The sequence below is a fragment of the Cervus canadensis genome, chromosome 1, assembly GCF_019320065.1.
Source record: "Cervus canadensis isolate Bull #8, Minnesota chromosome 1, ASM1932006v1, whole genome shotgun sequence".
NCBI classification, from domain to species: Eukaryota; Metazoa; Chordata; class Mammalia; order Artiodactyla; family Cervidae; genus Cervus; species Cervus canadensis.
In genome coordinates this window covers 108,536,506-108,556,103 of record NC_057386.1, presented here as the reverse complement: position 1 = coordinate 108,556,103, position 19,598 = coordinate 108,536,506, and the positions used below count along the sequence as shown (strand labels likewise).

General features: G+C 63.9%; 1 protein-coding gene across 3 annotated transcripts in view; it reads right to left on the bottom strand.

Moving 5' to 3' along the window:
• The window catches only part of BCR (BCR activator of RhoGEF and GTPase), an 86,018-nt gene that overhangs the window by 10,491 nt on the left and 55,929 nt on the right, over positions 1-19,598 (bottom strand). For all 3 annotated transcript variants that reach the window (XM_043434364.1, XM_043434371.1, XM_043434380.1), the window contains 9 exons: positions 17,933-18,073; positions 12,941-13,062; positions 11,856-12,024; positions 10,719-10,838; positions 9,942-10,017; positions 8,518-8,622; positions 7,839-7,913; positions 5,921-6,018; positions 4,284-4,418 (listed from right to left, as the gene is read on the bottom strand). In XM_043434364.1, the coding sequence (XP_043290299.1) occupies positions 4,284-4,418; positions 5,921-6,018; positions 7,839-7,913; positions 8,518-8,622; positions 9,942-10,017; positions 10,719-10,838; positions 11,856-12,024; positions 12,941-13,062; positions 17,933-18,073 (1,041 nt within the window). The remainder of the gene's footprint in view (positions 1-4,283; positions 4,419-5,920; positions 6,019-7,838; positions 7,914-8,517; positions 8,623-9,941; positions 10,018-10,718; positions 10,839-11,855; positions 12,025-12,940; positions 13,063-17,932; positions 18,074-19,598) is intronic.

Here is a 19,598-nt window from a genome sequence, read left to right as displayed (position 1 = left end):
GCCGACCGTGACAGGTTCACGCGGCGCGAACTGGAAGCAACCCAGGTGTCCACCCACCAGAGAACAGACAGATAAGCAAAACGTGGTGTGTGCACACACGGGTGAGACACGGTCCAGCCAAAAAAGGGAATGCGGTGAACGCACCGTGACGCGGGTGACCCTCAGAAACGCTTTGCCAAGTGGGGGAAGCCAGTCACGGAAGCCGCGTCACAGAGCGCGAGGCTGTTTACACAAAACACGCAGGGTGAGCAACTGTTGAGTCAACACGTCGTAACTGACTCTCTGCGACCCCATGGACTGTATCCTGCCAGGCTCCTCTGTCCATGGGATTCTCCAGACAGGAGTACTGGAGTGGGTTGCCATGCCCTTCTCCAGGGGATCGTCCCAACCCAGGGATCTAACCTGCATCTCCTGCCCTGCAGGTGGGTTCTTTAGACGGAGCACATCCGTACACAAAAAGCGGATCAGCCTGGGCCTGGGGGTGGGAACAGGGAAACCGCTTTGAGAGGATGGAAATATTCTCAAACGCGACTGTTGTTAACGGTCATAAAACTGTAAATTACTAAGATCACTGGCTTATCTTCCTGGTGACTCAGACAGTAAACAATCTGCCGGCAATGCAGGAGACGTAGGAGGATTTGATCCCTGGTTTGGGAAGATCCCCTGGAGGAGGGCATGGCAACCCACTCCAGCATTCTTGCCTGGAGAATCCCATGGACAGAGGAGCCTGGCGGGCTACAGTCCATGGGGTCACAAAGAGCCGGACACAACTGAGTGACTAACACTTTCACTTTTCACTGACTTCTCTACTTGAAAGGGATGCGGTGGATGTCGGTCAATGAAACAAAGATGCGGGGTCCCAAACGGGACCACAAGTAGAGCAAGGAGGGCCTGGGCCACTCTGCACCACTCCCCACAGCGGCAGAGACTTCTGGATGAGGGAGGGGGAGAGGACTCGGGGTGGGGGGGCACGGTGTAGCCACCCCCTCCCCCACAGCAGGACCTGCAGGGCCACACGCCCCTTGCACGCAGCCCAGCTGGGAGAGTACCTGGAATTGCTGGGAAAGCCCCAGTTTAGGCAGGCTGGGCCCGGGAGTCACAGACAGCCTCCCCGAGGTGCACCCCCCAGAGAAACGTGTCCACGGGAGAGGGGGGGAGGCGGCCTGGCTGGGGTCCCGGGCTGTCGTCAGCATGACCAGCCTCCCCTGACCGCCTTCCTTCCTCCTCCTGCTGAGGATCCAGACTTGTAAACAAGCCTGGCTGCCCCCAGCCTGAGTCACAGACCCCCTCCCGCCCCTCCGGGATGTCCCCAGGACTGATGACGGCTCTGAGTCACCCCAGGTCCCATGAGGGGCAGTGGGACTGGGGGACCCGAGTCTGCAGGCTCCTCTGACCTGTTTCCCAGCTACAGACAAGCCCTCATTTTTCTGTGCTCCGCAATCTGCGTTTTCACGAGCTGAAGGTTTGGGGCAACCCTGCATTGTCAGATGCCTGTTGGCACTTCTTAGTAATGAAGTCTTCTTTTTTTTTTTTATTAAGGCACTTACACTGCTTTTTTAGGCGTGATGCTATCGCACACTCTGACCTCAGTACAGTGTCAACATCCCCTTCACTGGCACTGGGAAACCAGAAACTTCACGTGACCTGCTTCACGGCAGCACCTCCGAGGTATGCCTGCAGGTCTTGTCCCCAGGAGATCGGTTTCAGCAAGAACCCTGCTAAGTCAGTTAAGCAAAAATCCCCTGCCCTACAGACTTCCCTGGTGGTCCGCTGGTTAAGAGTCTGCCCTGCAGTGCAGGGGGTCGTGGGTTCAATCCCTGGTCAGAGAACTAAGATCCCCAAGGGCCACAACACAACATCCGAGCCCTGCAATGAAAGATCTTACGTGCCGCAACTAAGAACCGACGCAGCTGGGTAAATATTTAAGAAAAAAAAAAAAATCCCTACCCTCAATATTTAACCATCCTCAGCATGTGACCACACTGTTCGTCCCCGCCTTCCCTGGTGACGTCCGCATCACCCGGGCCTGTCTCCTGCAAGAATCCCACTAGACCAGCGCAGCCAGAAACCCCCCCAGTCCCGCTGTTATCTGATCACTACCGCTCTCTCCCTGGTGGTTCAGACGGTAAAGAATCTGCCTGCAACGCAGGAGACCCCGGTTCGATAGAACCTGACTCCGTAAAGGAGGAAGACGAGTGTTCCCTTTCCTGTCTGAGCCTCCCGGTTACCCAGCAGCAGTGCTCGGAGGCCCCGGCTCAGACCCCAGCACCCCTGGGACCCCAGTCCTGCAGGAGAACGCAGATGATGTCAAGTCCAAGGTTGGAGGAACCAGAGTCGAGAACAGGCATCGGGCGCCCAGCCTGCCAGCTCACCGTGGGCTGGGTGAAGTGTGGGCAGAGCGGGGTGTCGGGACAGACGCTGGGGCCAGGGCAGGTGCAGGAGGGAACGGGGGGCGGGGGACAAAGGAGGCCAGTCGTCCTCGAGCGCGGAGGCAACGACCGAGGCCCCGAACGGTGACCAGCGCCAGGCAGGTGCCTGAACACTGCCGCACTCGGAGGTGTCCGGCTCGGGATGCCCACAGAACAGCCCCGTCTGGGCAACGCCCCGGTGTCCATCAAGAACAGACCGAGGCAGCCTCCCCCAGAGCTCAAGGGTGAAGAATCCGCCTGCCAGGCTGGGAGACACGGGTTTGATCCCTGGTCCGAGAAGACTCCACTTGCTGCGGAGAAACGTGTTCCACGCTGGCTGCTCACGACTACTGAGCTTGTGCTCTAGAGCCCGGCGGGGGCGCCACAACCGCTGAGGACACCTAGAGTCCGCGCTGCTCGGAGACGCGAGAAGCCGCGGCGGTGGAAGTCCGCACCCTGCACCCGGAGAGGAGCCCCTGCTCGCTGCAACTAGAGAGGAGCCCGCGCTGCAACGGAGACCCAGCGCGGCAAACACTACGTACATATATATAATACTAATAAAATAAGTAAATTTTTTTTTAAGTAACCACTTAAAAAGAAAAAATAAGACAAAAACAGGGCGGTCAGCAGTGAGGTTGGAATCCCTGGGATTCCACAGTCACAGCCACCCTGGGCTGCCCCGGCCGAGGGGAGCCCAGCCCCAGGCGCCGTCAGCCTCCTGTCCTTGGGTCTCAGTGCAGCCAGGGCTGCGCCCCCAACACCCGTCACCCTTGCCCTGTGGTGGCTGGGAGGTGGCGGAGGGCGGCAGAGACGGGTGATCGGAGGGGCACCCTGGCTCTCAGACCCGGTCCTAAGGGACAGGGGTCCCTGGAGGCCCCGAGCCGGCCAGTTCCCTCAGCAGCTTCTCCGGCACCCTGCCCCTCCCGGGAAGCCAGCCAGCCAGCCGCGGCGGGGCCGGGCGAGGACTCCCCAGGGTCGTGGGGTGTGAGTCGCCCTCTCTGCCTGGAGGGTTTCAAGTCCTGCACCTGGGAAGGGGTGGGGGGCCCCCTGGGGAGCCCTGTCCTCCGCGGCCCCCGGCACGTCCAGCCACTCCCCCAGGAGGCCTCACTGTGGGGGGGTCCCGGGGCACCGGGGGAGCAGTCAGGGCCCACCTCCAGGGCAGGGCAGGCAGGAGCCCCCTTAGCTGGGTCCGGTCAGCTGCCCCGTAAGGAAAGAGGGTGCTGGGGCGTCCTCCCGGGGTGCAGAGCCTGCAGCTGAGGCTGTGAGAAGCACAAGGCGGGTGCTGCCGTGAGAGCCAAGCGCGCGTCCCGTGCTCGGAAGGCTGAGGGCCCCGAGGGCTTGGACCTGGGGACCCCTCTCCGGTCCTCTGTGGCGACTTCCTCCTCACCCACCAGGGGCTCCTCTGCCTGCTCCGGGGGTCGGGGGGAAACAGCACCCGCCCCACGGAGGGAGGCAGCTGCAGGCCCGGAAGCGGGGTCTACACGCCAGAGAGGGGGCGCCAGGCGGGGAGACTCAGTCTCCAATTAGTTTCCAATTAGAGGCGGCTCCTGACTGCCAAGGGCAGCCCTGCAGGGCGCCACCTCGGGCTCTCCAGAGGCCAGGGAGGCACAAGGCCTCCTGGAAAAACAGGCAGAGCTGGAATTCCCACGGGGACAAGACGCTGAGTGACAGGCAGGCAGGGGCGGAAAGGGACCCACGACGGCGCCAGCCCAGGTCTCCCACGGCGGACGATTCAGAGCTGGCCTGCCCCACTGTCTCCCCAACTCCCCCTCGGCGTCGCCGGGTGGGGAAGAGCACGGGGCGCCCGGAGGCGGGGCGCGCGGTCCGGGGCGGGGGATCCCCCGGAGCCCACGGGGAGCGGAGGGGCTGCCTCACCTGCACCTGGCCCTTGCCCACGATCCGGTCAGCGCTCTCCCCGCTGTCCTCCTTGGCGAGCCTGGTCTTGTGGTAGCACTTCTCGTAGCACAGGATCCTCAGGGTCTGCGAGCCCTCCAGCTCGATCTCAAACTCCTGCGCCGGGAGAGAGGAGGAAAGCCTGGGTTACTGGGCGGGCCCCGCAGAGGGGCGCTCAGCGCTGCCGGCCGAAGGGGCCCCTGAACCGCAGCCCTTCCCACACAGACAGCTCCCCTGAGGCCCCGTGGCGAGACCCTCCCCACTGCTGCCCGCGATGCAGACCCTCGGGAGCCGCTGGCCCATGAACATCACACCGCCAGTCTGGGAGCTTCCGGAAGCTCTGGGCACCTCTCACGCCTAACCCAAGCTCCTGGAGCCAGCATCTCACAGGGTGGTCCCCCAACCACCTGCACCAGGGGCCCCGGAGGGGGGGTGGCGCTGGTTACAAACGCAGACCCGCTGTGGGCTCTGGGGGGGTGTGTCTCTGGAGGCCCACTGATCATGACCAGCGCCCACCCAGGTGGGTGCACGTCGGGGGCCAGGGTTGGGGGACACAGGAGTGTTCTCTCCTTTCCGCTCAGCTCTGCTGGGGACCTCAAGCTGCCCCGAGGACGGTCTATTTGGGAAAACAAAAACAACGACCCAGGCGAGACGAGAGACGGACCCGGGAAGAGAGGTTCTCCTGCAGGCTCTCAGCGTGTCTGCTGTGGGGTGCCTGGGGCCTGCTTCCTCCTCCGTCACCCCCATGACACCTCGGGAACTCTGGCGTTTCCCACCAGGGTTTTCGCCAGCTTGCATTCTTGGTGGGGAAACGGGGGTCAGGGGGTCGGGAGAGCAGGTATTTCTGAGCCTGAATGGGGGCCGGTGGGGACGGTGTATGTGTCAGGAACCTGCGAGAACCTAGACGGTCCACACGTGCAACCAGGGTGACAGGCTGCCCTGAAGACCCTCAGCCCAAGCTCGGTCTCTGCAGCCCCCTCGGCAGTGTCCAGAACCTGGCGTGCGCTGCCTCTGCGGGGTCACGCCCTCCTGGATGGGTCCGCTTGGCTCCGACACCCCCCACCCGGCCCCATCCTTAATCGAGGGACAGCCCTTAGCAGGGGTGCTGGAGTTCTAAGGACCAGGCAGGTCCATTGGCTCCCCAGACCCCCAGCCCGAGGGCGGCATGTGGCACATTTAACAATCATGAAAGTGATGCTGAGAAAAGAGACCAGGGTCCTCTCCAAACCAGCGAGGCATCCCCCAGCCCCCGCCCCAGGAGCAGAGCCCCGGCTTCCGGGCACCAAGAGTGTCACGGCACCCAAGGCTCATTCCAATTTCCGAGCAAAAACACCATGGAAACCTCCCCGATAAACACTCAGCAACAAGGGCCTTAATGGTAAGAAGCCCTTCAAAGCTCTTTTTCCAGACGCTCTGCCAGCAAAACAAGTGTCTATCACTGGCGGAGCGGGGTGTGTGTGCAGGCGAATTCTCAGGAACACGGAGATAAAATCTCCTGGCCTGCCTGCTCTCCCGGGAGATTCCGGGAACGCTGCTGGCACGGAGGCCGGCGGGGAAGCCCTCGGGGGACACACCCCATGGACGCAGCGCCTCGAGATTGCCCAGAAGCAGGGCCTCACCTCATTCCAGTTGGGCTCGGCCGTGTCCCTGTAGACGCGCGTCTTGGCTTTATTTACAAAGTAGCCGAAGGAATCCACCTCCAGGGTGCAGTACAGACCTGCGTGGGGCCACATGGAGAGCGGACTGACCACATGGCCCTTTGTCACCCGTATTTCTTAAAAGCAGATGTTATTTTCTAACTCACACACACACAAAAGTCTTGGTTTTTTTTTCGTAGCGCTGTAACACCTGCGGGATCTCGGGACCCCAACCCAGGATGGAACCGGTGCCCCCCTCGCCCCCTGCAGTAGAAGCGCCAGATCCTGATCTCTGGAACGCTGGGAAAAGTTCTTGGTTTTCTTTCTAAAATAAAACACCAAACCAGTGCCGTCAAGACAGCTTCACGTCACAAGAGTGCAGCTAGAAGCCTGCACCTGGCACGACATGAGCTCCCCTGCTCACGGATAGTAGCTCGGCGCCGGGAGAGAAGTGGTGTAGGGGCGCGGAGCGGGGCTCGGTCCATCGGCGTATTAATGAAGTTCTCCAGGCAAGAGTACTGGAGTGGGTTGCCCTTCCCTTCTCCAGCAGATCTTTCCCGACCCAGGGATCGAACCTGGGTCTCCTGCATTGCTGGTAGATTCTTTACTGTCTGAGCCCCCCGGGAAGCCCTACTAATAAAGTTACTATACGGTAAAGGAAAACATGTAGTTGAGTAAGTATCCAGGCTTATTCAAACCTAGTTATAGTTATAACTTACCCAACAGAAATTGTGTTGCTTACTTTAAAAAACGGCTCTACTGAGGTGTGAACGATTGTACCTTCACGTTCACCCACTGTGAGTGTCCAGCTGGGTGCTCCTGGGTGAGCTTAGAGAGTCCTGCAGGCATCTCCGCCATTCGATTTTAGTGCATTTCTGTCACTCCTAAAAAGATCTCTTTGGCCCATTTTTCCCATTCAAGCATAAATCTGTAAATCTGCTTTTTCCGTCTATCCAAATCTTTTGCTCATTTTTAAAAGACTGTGCTGTCTCAGGCATGGCACTGTAAGCCTTCTTGATAGATTCTGGACACGAAGCCCTAATCATATTCACCCGGCCTGGAAACAGCTTCTCTTCTGGGGCTCATCAGGGACTTCTTGTTTGGTTTTGTAGGGACAGTGGCATGGTCAGCAGAAGGTGGCTGCCCCGCGTCCTCCTCCAAGGGGCCCTAAGAGCTTGGGGGTCGGGCTGACGGGAGTGTGTGCTGAGCCTACACCGAAACGCAACCAACCCTCACCACTCCAGAGTGGCCGGACAGGTGCCCGCAAGGGGAAGGATTAAAAGGGTATCCCTTCCGCACATCAGAGCAGCAAAACCTCCCCGGCACAGGGTCGGGGTGCCCGCCCTCGGCCTCCTGGAGACCTAGGCTGCATTTTGTTCTTCTTGTTCAAGTTGCTCAGTCGTGTCCGACTCTTTGCGACCTCATGAATCGCAGCGCGCCAGGCCTCCCCGTCCATCACCAACTCCCGGAGTTTACTCAAACTCATTGAGTCGGTGATGCCATCCAACCATCTCGTCCTCTGTCGTCCCCTTCTTCTCCTGCCTTCAATCTTTCCCAGCATCAGGATCTTTTCCAATGAGTCGGTTCTTCGCATCAGGTGGACAAAGTATTGGAGTTTTAGCTTCAGCATCAGTCCTTCTGATGAATATTCAGGACTGATTTCCTTGTCTGTAGCAAAACCTGACCTCTACAACTGCATGACCTGCCTGCAGTGGGCAGCTCCCAGCTCCCGGAGTCTGAAGAACCAGATGCCGGCAAGGGCAAGGTCCACCCCGGAAAGCAACCCCACACCCAGTGGGCATTAGCGAGCACCACACCTCCGGGCGGTCAGCCGCCTCCCTGGTCCCCGCACCCTCCGGCTCAGGGTCCGGCCACCTTACTCCCCACACCAGCCACCTACTTGAACTCTGCTTAAAGCCGGTGGCAGAGTGGACGATGACATTCAGGAACCCATAGAGCCCAGGAGATTCGTCATCTGTGCAAGAGACCAGAGAGGTGAGCGCCCATCCTCCTGGGAGGGGCAGGCAAGTGGCAGGGCTCTGCTTCAAGGACCCTCACAGGGGGCACCGCGTGACTGTCACTTGCTCAGCGGGGGACAAGGTGACAACGTGAGCAGAAACATCAGCTGTGGTCTCTGTTCTCGGGGACCTTAGGATCAAGTCCTAAGTTCACAACACGGGCAAACCAGGGACGGAGACAAGACGTGACGGGTTCTCAGGACAGGAGAGGGGTCGGGAAGCACGTCACGTGGATGAGGCGCACAGTGTGCAAAGCACGCTCTTGTGTGCGAGCGCGTGTGCACGAGTGTAACAGTGAATGCAGGCAGCACGACCACACATGGGGGCCGGTGGGGGGGCGGGGAGCAGGGCCAGACCCGGCGCACAGAGGGTCTGAGGAGCAGCTCAGGACCCAGGACCAAGTCTCCGGTCTCCTGGGTCACCCCAACTTGTCCCGTCCACTCCAGGGAGGAGCCGACAGAAGCACACACAACCCCGGGCACGGAGGTCCCCAGGCCCAGGACAGCGCCGACAGTAGTAAGGAAAGGCGGCCTGGAGGGGGCGGGGCGGGGGGCGGCCCACCTTCCTTGTTGATGGTCAGCGGGATGCTGTGGACGGTCTGAAGTTTGACACACGAGTTCGTCAGCATCTGCAGCTCCACGGACGTCAGTGAGAAGCTCTTGAAACCTGAGATGGGGGCACAGGGGCGCCAGCTGGTGAGTCCACCTGGCTCCTCGGAACCCCCGGGACCCCCTAGAGCGTTTTCTCCAGCTATCCTTGCAGGGGGCCCTCAGAACACCCCGGTGAGGAGGCCCACAGGGTCCACATGCTCCCAGGGAGGAGCCGCTAAGGGCCAGGTGGGGCGTGGCCCAGGGGGCCTGGGCTGGGCTGAGGCGGGGAGGGAATCTTTGCAAGATGCTCACAAACACAGGGTCGCCTGCCACCTCAGCTGGGCCTTATGGCAGTTGTGAGGGGTGACCCGGGGCAGCTTCCTGTGGGGTCTCCCCAGACACCCAGGGCAGCTCTGTCCCCTGCACCCCCATCTCTCCACCGGGTGGGGGAATGGGGCACACTCCTGAGCAGAGGACAGACGCTGTAAGTGGTCTGGGCCCCTGGCTACAACAGGATACCCGAGACGGGAACACGGGCGGGGTCCCAGGCACCGGCCATCAGAGCCACCAGGAGCACCCCATCCCCAGAGACGGTGGCCCTGGGGTGGACAGGGCAGAGGCGTGTGGAGCCCCAACCCACCAGGGATATCGGGCTCAGCCTGGCTCCGCCTGCAAGAGGCATGCGCGGGAACTTCTCAGCAAGAATGTCTTGGGGGTCCCAAGTCACGTGAGGGGGAGGTGCAGTGGGGAGCAGAGGCGGGAAGCAGGCAGCCACAGCCCCAGGTCCCGGGCAGGGTTTGCCCTCCAGCCCTGAAGGCAGCCAGGCAGCACGGGACAGCTGTGAGCTGAGCGGAAGGACAGACCCGCTAACACAGGGGGAAGCGCCCAGAGAAGGGCCCGTCCTGGAGCGGGGTGGGCGCCCTGTCCCGACAGCAGTCAGGCACAGGGGAGCAGGGCCAGCAGGGTGTGGCCACCCAGCCAGGCGCAGCCAAGGGCCCCGTGGCGCCAGCATCTGCTGGGCTGTGTGGCAGGCCTGGGGGGCGGGCGAGGCAGGGGTGGGGGGTTCAGGGAAGGTCGGGGGGGCCCCAGGGGCAGGCAGGGGACAGGGCAGGAGACCCACAAGGCGGGGTGGGGGGAGTTCAAGGAGGGTCCGGGCAACAAGAGGGGTTCATGGGGGGAGGTCAGAGGGCAGGCTGGCGGTGGGCAGTTACGGAGGGCAGGGAGTCCTTTCAGGACAGCCCTCCTCGGGTGTCTCCTGTGTCAGGGCTCCACAGCGCACCTCACTTGGATGAATTCCACGGCCCAGCCCGCTGGGGAAAACGAGGTCAGAGACCACAGTGCCGATGCCCCTGAACCCGCGTCTGGAGCCCCCGCCCCAGCCCGGGGGCCACTCACACTTCTTCTGCTGCTCCCGGATGTTCTCTCTCCACTCAGCCCGCTCGTAGTCGGAGGAGATCAGGAACGTGTAACTCTGGGGACAGGGGGAGAGCACGCCCCAGTTATCTCCTCCCCGCTGACCGAGCACCCAGCAGACCGGGCTCTGTCCGGCCACCACGTGGAGCCGGCAGCGAACCCGCTCAGGGAACCCACAGCCCCGCGCTGCAGGCATCAGAGCTGGGGGGGGGGGGGCGGGGCGGGGTGCGCCAGCAGCCCTGCTCCTGCACCCCCTGGCCGCCTGGGTCAGGGTGACACGTCGCAGCGCAGGGCCACCGGGTTCCCAGGACGGATGTGCCGAGCGGAGGGCTGATGCCCACCAGCCCGGGCCCTGGGGCGGAAGCAGGGGCCCCCGCAAGGCTCCCGGCAGGCATGTGATGCCCACAGAGAAAGGCCCTCAGGGTAGAAAGCCCCCAGACTGCATCCTTGCACTGAAAGCCTGTGAGCCCCCAACCCTACGGAGACGCCCCTACCTCCCAGCTGTGGGGTTCCGGGCCAGAGCCCCAGAGAGGGGCGCCCCCGGGCCGGGGTGCCATGCTGCACAAGTCTCTGAGGCCGAAAAGGGACCACAGTGGGCGTGGCCTGCAGGTGGGGCGTGATAGGCGGTGGCCGGCGGGGGCGTGGCCAGCAGGCCGTGACTGGCGGGTGGGGGCTCGGCCTGTGGGCGTGGCCTGTGGACGCGGGCCCGGCCCGCAGGCGGGGGCGTGGCCTGCGCTGGCGTGGCCGGCGGTCACGCACCTTCCCGTGGCGGCTGTGCACGCGGAAGGCCATATTCGGGGACATGAGGAGCAGCAGCGACTCCTGCTCTGAGAGCTTCTTCCTCAGCCTCTCGATGGCCTTGCTGCCCTTGTTCGCTCTCTGCGGGGAGAGGATGCAGTCAGGGGTCCAGCCCCAACCCAGCGCTGCCCGCAACTGCTCAGCCTGCCCCGGGCTGGACCCTCGGTCCGCAGAGGACAGAAGCCCGTGGACAGGGCCTCGGCCACACCGCCCAGGCCGGGCGCGGGCTGCCAGAGTGCTCAGTCCCCCATCCTTGAAGGAGCAAGTCCTCCCTCCCACGGACCTCCCTTCTTTCACTTTCTCCAAACTCAGGACAACGTGCAGGGGCCTGTGGTGACCCTGAGGGCCCCTCCCCTGCACATTTCAGCGTCACGTCCCCTGGGAGTGAGGGGCCTGTGCAGGGCGAGACGCGCCCCCAGGACCTGGCAGGGAGAACCTTCCCTTCTCCCCGCCGTCTGCCGCCCTCCTGAAGCCTCCGTCCCAGGGGCACGGCCTGGACAAGTCCAGCAGTGGACAGGGCTCGACAGTCCTTGGGACACTCTGCCCCGGCCAGACAGACAGCCCAGAGTTCACGCCGGTCCGGGGCTCCCCCGTCCCCCAGGATTTGTGGTGCAGCAGGGCGGGCCGGGGCGGGCCGTGAAGGACGCCTGCCCCGCTGTACCCACCGCGGCAGCTGCTGTCCCTGGTCATCAACCTTCTGGGGATCCACCCCATCTCTGACCACCACACAGTGCCTACAGACCCTACAGGTTGGGGGCTCGCCCTCGCTGTTCCCTCAGAACACTGCTCCTCTCCAGAAACAACCAGGGGTCTGCGGATGCAGGTCAGACCCTCCGGAGGGGCCGCGTCCCCCAACCTGGGACTCGCTCCCCATCGGGGCAGTTGTTAACAGGGGCAGCGGGGCAACTGCCCCTGACCCGATCCTGGACGGCTCCATGTCTGATGGGACACCTGGTGGTCCGAGTACTCTCGGGGTCCCAGCAGGTCCCAGAGACCCGCAGTGGGTCAGAGGCTCAGCAGAACTCGCCCGCTGGGAGGTGCTGCTGCCCCCGGAGCTGCAGAGCCAGCCTGGCCCCCCGCCCACCACCGTCCGTCCACCTTCTCTCTCTGGATGTCGCTCTTGATCTGGGAGATCTTGATCTTCATGGCATCCAGCTCCTCGTCCAGCACCAGGGGGATGCTGGGTGTGGCCTCCGACTCGTCCACCGTTTGAAAGCTGAGGTCCGTGAGTGGGATGTACCACTTGCAGTCGTACTGCTGGGTTTTGCTGGGTGGGGGGAGGGTGGGGGGGAAACATTAATAGGCTGCCCACCTTCCTCCGCTTAAGTCACTGCCTTCCAGTCTGGGAGCCCTAGGGTCACAGCCGTCACGTCTGCCCGACCTTCAAACCCTGCCCGTGGTCCCCAAGACAGGCCAGGATGAGGTCACAGGCGGACACTGGCAACCCGGCCCCGGTGACCCCTGTGCAGGGGCGCTGCTCACATGGGACGTAGGCCCCAGGGGTCTGACATGCCCTCATCCGCTCTCTCCTGATGCGGGAGACCACCTAGGCCGCCAATGACAGTAGGACAGGACTGCAGACGCCCCCAGACCTGTAGTTTGAGGGGCTGCAAATCCACCCAGTGTAACCCCCCTCTCTTGACAGACAGATGGGGAAACTGAAGCTCTCTTCTGATTAAATCCACTCAGTATGGTGACGGCTGAAGAGCCCAGTTCGGTGACTTGTCTTTTCCTTCATTGCTGCCCCTGCACCCTGGGCGGTCTGATCCCTGAGGGGCTGGGTGGGGTCTGCAGGCCAGGGCAGAGAGCCAGTTAGAAGCCACCACGTTCTTGGCCATCAGGCACCGTGCATGCCCCACCTGCAGCAGACCCTGCACCCCCAGACCTCTCTGGGTCACGACCTGACAGCTCCCCCCGAAGTCACTGTCAGGTTCCCCTTTTCCTGTTAAAAGTCAACAGCCCAGTCACTCACGCTGACCCAGGACATCTGCTAATGATGACCTCTGGCCGTGAGCCTGGCACCACGTCCAGTCGGAAACAGACTGTAGCTTAACGAGGGTGGCCTGGCCCACAGGGGGATGACCTCTGCAAGCTGACTGGCAAGAACACCCGGTCTCCTTCTGCAGAAGCCACCCCGGGTGCCCCGGACCCGCCGCCGGGTCGGGGGCAGCATGGTCACTCACCCCCCGCTCTGCTTCTTGAGCTTGGTGCAGAGCAGCAGATCGGTGAAGAGGAAGACGTGCCGCAGCTTGCGGGCCCCCTCCACCAGCTCCACCATGAAGCTGTCCTTGAGCAGCTGCCGGTGCTGCGGGCAGGGTGGGAGAGGGGTGGTCAGGGCAGGAGTCAGGGCCTCCGATCCCCCCCCTCCACCTCCCAGCGCCCCCTCTGCCTGCAAACACCTCACACCCTTCGCCCTCGGTCCACTAAAGTCCCCAAGCGCCCAGGGCACACGGCCTGTGGGGGAGGGTGCATGGACAACCTGGAGGCCAGGGGGCACGGTGCAGCCCGGGGGATAGAGAGCCCGTCTGAGCAAGGGCGGCCCGCGCCTCCCTCCCCAGGACAGCCCTGGAGACCCGGGCGGGAGGCCGGCCAGGAGAAGAGGGGACGATCTAGTGCGAGGACCGCCACCACGCTGGTGAGAAGGGCCTGGTTCTCAGCACGGACAGCTGCCTGGTGAGCGGGGAGTGGTCACGCTCAGGGCCAGGCCTGGTTCTGCAGGCATCAGATGGCCGGGCAGGGGTCTCCCAACTGGGACCCCGCATTCCAGTCCTTCTCAGGTCACGGCCTGCTGAAGGACAGCAGCCCACACGGGGGTCACGTCTTTCATGCCGGCCCCGAGCCCCGAGGAAGCCTTGAACAGCAGGGGAACTTGAGGCACCAGCCCCCCAGCAAGCCCTCCGCCCTGGGGGCTTCCCTGAAATACAAGGGTGGGGCTTCCCAGCTTGCACAGGTCCAGGGCGTGTGGCGGTAGGTCGGTCATCAGCCGACAACCAGCGGCCACCGCCTTGTCAGCTGGACCAAGGCTGCGCCATGCTGAGGACAGGAAGAGAGGCTGCCCCACGCACGCCCCGGGTCACTGGTCACTGGAGGCGACCCCAGCACACCCCGGGGGGGCAGGTCCCTGTGCCCACTTTGCAGACAGGGAGCTCCACCACCCGCCCCCGGCAGTGCAGAAAGCAAGAAGGGACTCAGGGGTCTGTGCCCGGGAGGAGATGGACCCTGCCCACCCAGCCTCAGGGAAGGCCCCTCAGAAAGCGCAGCGCCCCCAGTCTGCAATGGGTGGCGGCGGGGGGGCGGGGAGTGCAGAGTGTCAGGCCTGCTCATCGCGCAGAACCCCAGAGCCGCCTCACCACGGCTGCCCCCGGCGGATCTGGGCACCTGGGTCCACTGCCACCCGCACCCTAGATTCTTCTTGGGGAGGCTGTGCCTCCCTGAACCCCCTGCCAATGCTCAGCCAGGGCCCCCCCAGAAGCGAGTGCAGCCTGGGCTGGGCCTCCCCCCCACGCCCACGTCACTGTCACCTGTGGCTGGGCTCACGGCAGCCCACCAGGCCCTGGCACAGGGCGCAGATGGTTCACACGGGCGCTGCCCGCGCCGACCGCACCGTACATGCAAGGGCAGGAGGGCTGCCCGCGTGCCAAGGCCACAATGCGGGGTCACCGCCCTCTGCCTGCCCGTGCCCCCGGGGAGTGTGGGGGCGTGGGCGCCTGACAGGGGGTCTGTGCTGGGGGGTTGCGGGGACAGGTCCCGGGACACTGAAGTCCTCGAGGGACAAACAGGGCGATGTCCTTTCAGCAGGGGCTCGGCAGGAGGTTCTCCAGCCCAGGAGGCAGGACTGGGGGAACTTCTGTGGGGGAGGGGGGTGGGCAGGGAGACCGAAGGGGCTGAGCTACTAGCCATCGCCAGCAGAGGGCGCCCGACCTCCAGCTCAGAGGCGGACCGTCCCCGGGGCCGCAGGGCACAAAGGCAGGAATCGCCCGAGGTCCCGGCCCCAGCGGACCCTGTGAGCACCCCTCTCCCCGCCCCAGGCACCACCTGCACCCTCCCTGCACCCCACCCACCACCAGCATCAGACCCTGCACCCGCCACTCCGTGTTAGTGGGCGCCGGCTCAGATGAGGGGGTGGGGGGCTCTGAGGGGCAGACTTAGCAGCCAGGCCCCTCCCCATTCACCCTGGGGGCCGCGACGGACTCTGTGTGTGTGTCTGTGTGTGTGTGTGTGTGTGTGTGTCTCTGTGTGTGTCCGTCTGTCTGTGTGTCTGTGCGTCTGTGAGTCTGTGTGTGTATCTGTATGTGTGTCCCTGAGTAGGGATGTGCCCGTGTGTGTCTGTATATCTGTGTGTGTCTGTATATCTGCGTGCGTGTCCCTCAGTAGGGACGTGTCCCTGTGTGTGTATCTGTGTGTGTGTCCCTGAGTAGGGACGTGCCCGTGTGTGTGTGTGCATGTCCCCTTGATGTGCGGGCGGGTCCCGGTCTGCATGTGTCCCCAGTTGTGCCCCCGTGTGCACACCCGTGTCCTCCCTGCCCCGTGTGTCCCCACGTGCCCACGGCCCGCTGCGTGTGGTGGGGCTGCGAGGAAAGGTGCCAAGGCTGCGGACCAGCCCCTGCTGCAAGAGACACGGCTTCACCCTCAGGCAGCCGTGTCCGCCCGGCCCGGCCCTGAGTCTGCGCCCCCTTCTCCCCTCTCTCTGTAGCGGGGTCGCTGGCTCGGCCGCCCGGTCTCCCCCAGCCTCAGTGTCCTTCGAGTCGGGGACGAAAAGACCTTCCCGGTGGGCTCCCGGCGCCCCTCTGCCGAGTCCTCTGGGGGCCGGGGCCCTGGTCCACAGCCTCCCCATGCTTAGGTCCCTGCTGATCCCCAAAACGCCTCTGCTGGGGAGACACCACCACCCCATTCCCACAGACAAAGGGGTTACCTCGTGTGTCTCAGAGGAGTGCCTCTTTCCCGAGGGTCTCCCCCAGGCCGGCTGGCCGCTCCGGCTGCCACCCAGACAACACGGCCCCTCGTCGGCCGTGTGAGGGCAGGAGGTGGCCCCAGCGGCCCCCCGAGCGCGCCGCACCTGAGCTCTGCTTCCAGCCTCCAGAGCAGTCAGAAACCAAAGTCTGGGGCGGGAGCCCCTCCGGTTGACGGTGTTTTGTTACAGGCTGCCCCCAGCCCCAGCCGACGAGGACACGCACCCGAGGGAGCCACGGTACGACAGGGGCGCCGGGAGGACAGAGCGACCACGGACGGCCCAGGTGGGGGCCGAGAGGACGGAAGGAGGCGCTGGAGCCGAGGACCGGGTGGGCCCGGCTCGGCTCCCAGCAGGGGCTGCATTCATCATGTTCTGGCCCTGGGAGTGGGGGGGCCGCGGCCCAGGAGAGGGCTCCGCTGAGTCACTGCACTCGGTGAGGAGAAAGGGGGTCCCAGCTGGGTCCACCGCTGGTGCGGTGGGCAGAACCCAGGACAAGCGTCCTTAACCAGCAAGGCCTGGGGCAGCCTGGGAGGGGGCTCCCTGATCCATCAGTCGCTGATTGATTAGTCCTGTCTGCCCTGGACCGGCCAGGTGGCGAGGGCACAGAGGTGCACCTGCCTTCATCCTGCTGGTGGTGATGGTTTAGTTACTCAGCCGCGTCCGACTCTGCGTGACCCCATGGACTGTAGCCCCCCAGGCTCCTCTGTCCGTGGGATTTCCCAGGCAAGGATACTGGAGTGGGTGGCCATTTCCTTCTCCAGAGGACCTTTGCAACCAGGGATGGACCCCGCACCTCCTGCCTTGGCAGGGAGATTTCTTTGCCACCGAGGCACCAGGGAAGCCCGCGTCCTGGTCTAGCCGCCACCTACATCCCTTACTGTGCCCCCAGCAGACAGCCCTGAATGGAGGGCCGTGGTGAGGCAGACTCACGACCTTTCAGGGTCACTGGTCCTCCTCCCCGCTTTTCGGCGCCGAGGCACCCACATGACTCCCCTCGAAGAGCAGACGCCACGGGCCACCAGGGCCAGATGCGGGTGGGGGCGTGGGGGGTCAGGCAGGAGGCCAGTCCCCGCAGAGCCCCAGCCCCTCCACACTCCGTCCCGCTCAGGCGCCCCGGGACCCCAGCCGTGGCCCCGGGGAAGGAGGCCTGTGATGGAGACATAGGAACAAGGGCCTGGCTGCCAACTGCAGACGACAGCTGGCCAAAGGCAGCTGCTTCCCGCGATCGGAGGAGCAGGAAGGCGCATCTCCTCGGGGATGCCCGCTGTGCGGGAGGCGCGGCACAGACCCGAGGCGCCCTGAGGCAGCTTCCCGGGAGGGGAGACCGAGGAGCCCACGGGAAGGCCGTCTGGGCGGAAGCAACTCCCGTGTCTGCTGAGGTCGTGCGAACTGGTGACCAGGGAGGCTGGGCACTCAGGCACGACTTCCCCCAGAGGTTAGGAGCTTAGGGCCGAGAGCCACCTGCTGGCTGCCCCAAGTGCCCGGCGGGTCAGATTGGGAACCACCGAGCCCCCGGGACTCGAAGGAGCGGGCAGGGGAGGAAGCGGCTCCCATTGGCGGAGACAGTCAGGTTCACCGCCGGGCCCACACGGCCCCGTCCCTGCCTACACCCGCCCCGGTGCACGTCCAGCAAAGGGTGCTCACTCTGGATGCCGGCCCCCCGACTAGCACACCTCTGCCATCTCACTGCAAGTTGCCTGGCACGGGCGGGCCCCTCCCGGGAAGGGCGGAGGCAGCCGGGGTGGCACCTGGCCCCTCTGTGCCACACCCTCTCCTCCAGGGACGACAGAGGGCAAGAGGAACTCTCGGTGGGGGGTACAGGGGGAGGAGGGAAAGGGGAACCCCCAGAGGACGTCAACCCCGTTCTCAGCTACGAACACACCACGCCCTGCTCCCTTACTTCCCCAGGGAGTCTTTAAACCCGCTGTCAACTGTCTTATCATGAAAGAATAGTCAGGGGAGCAAGGAGTGGTCTCCAGGCAGACAAATGCCATCTGCCTTCTGGTCCATCTCCCCAGCTGGGGACCCCTATCTGGCAGAAGTGTCGGGGGCTCAGGACACAGCCCCCACCATAAGGCCACCACGTCCCTGCAACCCCACCTGGACGCCCCGCCCGCCGGCCGGGGTCCACCCTGCCAGGGCCAGGCGTTGCTGTGCCTGGCTGGGCTGCAGGGACACAGCGGGGCCCCGCGTCCCCCGCCGGGGCAGTGGCCGCTGCACCCACCTCGCCCTTCTTCACGGTCATGGACTGCCGGCGGGGCGTGATCTCCTCATTGATGCTGGACAGGAAGTTCTGCGAGATGCGGAGCGCGTCCTGCAGCAGCGGGTGGTCAGGGTGGCTGGGGGGCGTGTGCTTCAGCAAGTCCTGCGTCGGGGGAAGGGTCGAGTCAGAGCCGCAGACGCGCTGGGGGGGTGCAAACCCGGGGACCCCCCTCTGACTGCCGGGGCCGCATGGCGGAGCACCGTGCCTGGGGGCAGTCCAGAGCGGAGCCCACAAGCCAATGCCGTTTGCACGCTGCCGAGATGGGCTCCACGCTGCAGCCCTGGGGCAGGTTTCTCCAGCCAGGGCCGGGAAGCTCTGGGTGGGGGCAGCCCCGTGCCCTGCAAGAGGCCGGCACCATCCCTGACCTCAGGCCACTCGATACGAGTGGTACCCACTCGTGTGTGGCGGTGTCAAGCGAAACTGCCTCTGGACGTGTTTCGTGTCCATCTAGACCACCCTGGTGCGCTGATCTGTGCGAGGTCAGGAGAAAGCCCCCAACCTTCCCGACTCCTGCTCTCTTAGGTCAGACCTGGGAACTCCTCTCCCCGGGGAATGCCCGTCATTTGAGCTCAACGGCTCAAAGTCAACCGCTCCCGGGTCCAGAAACACAGAACCCTCTTGGCTCCCAAATCCTACGGCAACAAGAGCCTGGGGAGATGAGACAAGTCGGGGAGACTCCTGAGTGGGGATCCCAGGCCAGTCCCCCCGCCAGGCCTGGGCGCATTGCTGCCGCGGGATCAAATGAAGGGCCTCCAGGGCTCCAACACCACAGCCTGGCAAACGCGCAAACTGCAAATCTCAGCTCAGCTTCCTCCATCCACACGCTCTCTGTGACGTAAGACGTTACGAAACGTGCACTGGGGGGGAACCACGCAGCCCAGGGAAGAATGAGGCAGAGCTGCCCAGGCACCACCGGCCTGACGCAGCACACAGCGGCCAAAGGCCATGCGCGGAACCGTAGGCCCGGCCGCCTCTGTGAGTGATTAAAAGTACGTCAGGTGTGCCGGCATTGAAGGTCTTCCTGGTGGAGGGTCCGTTGTGGGGAGGGAGCAGGAAAGGAAACGCACACTTTATACGCTTCTGTGAGTTGGTCGTACATTTTTTAAAAATGCGTGTGTAAGACTTGCTCTAAACACCCATGGATAGGGTCACCAGGCACTAGGGCGGGGGGCCTTTCTCCCTCTGTTTTCGTTTCTCGGTATTAAGACGACCCGGCTGCCCAGGCGGCATGAGTGGTAAAGAGCCGCCTGCCAATGCAGGAGACTTAAGAGACGCAGGTTCGATCCTTGGGTCGGGGAGGTCCCCTGGGGGAGGGCAGGGCAACCCACTCCAGTATCCTTGCCTGGAGAATCCCATGGACAGGGGAGCCTGGCAGGCTACGGTCCAGAGGGTCACAGAGAGTCGGACATGACTGAGCGCACACACACGCACACACACACACACACACACACGGAACCACAACCACTTAATATCATGTGAGTGACTCCCCGCTGTCCTCAGGAGCAGCCCCGCCAGGCAGGACCCCCACGTGCCGTCTGTCTGGTGGAGGGTGTGGTCCGACCACGGTCCCGGCGGGCACCTGGCATCCGTGCCCTGCCCCCTCCCCCGGGAGAGCGTCTCCATCCTC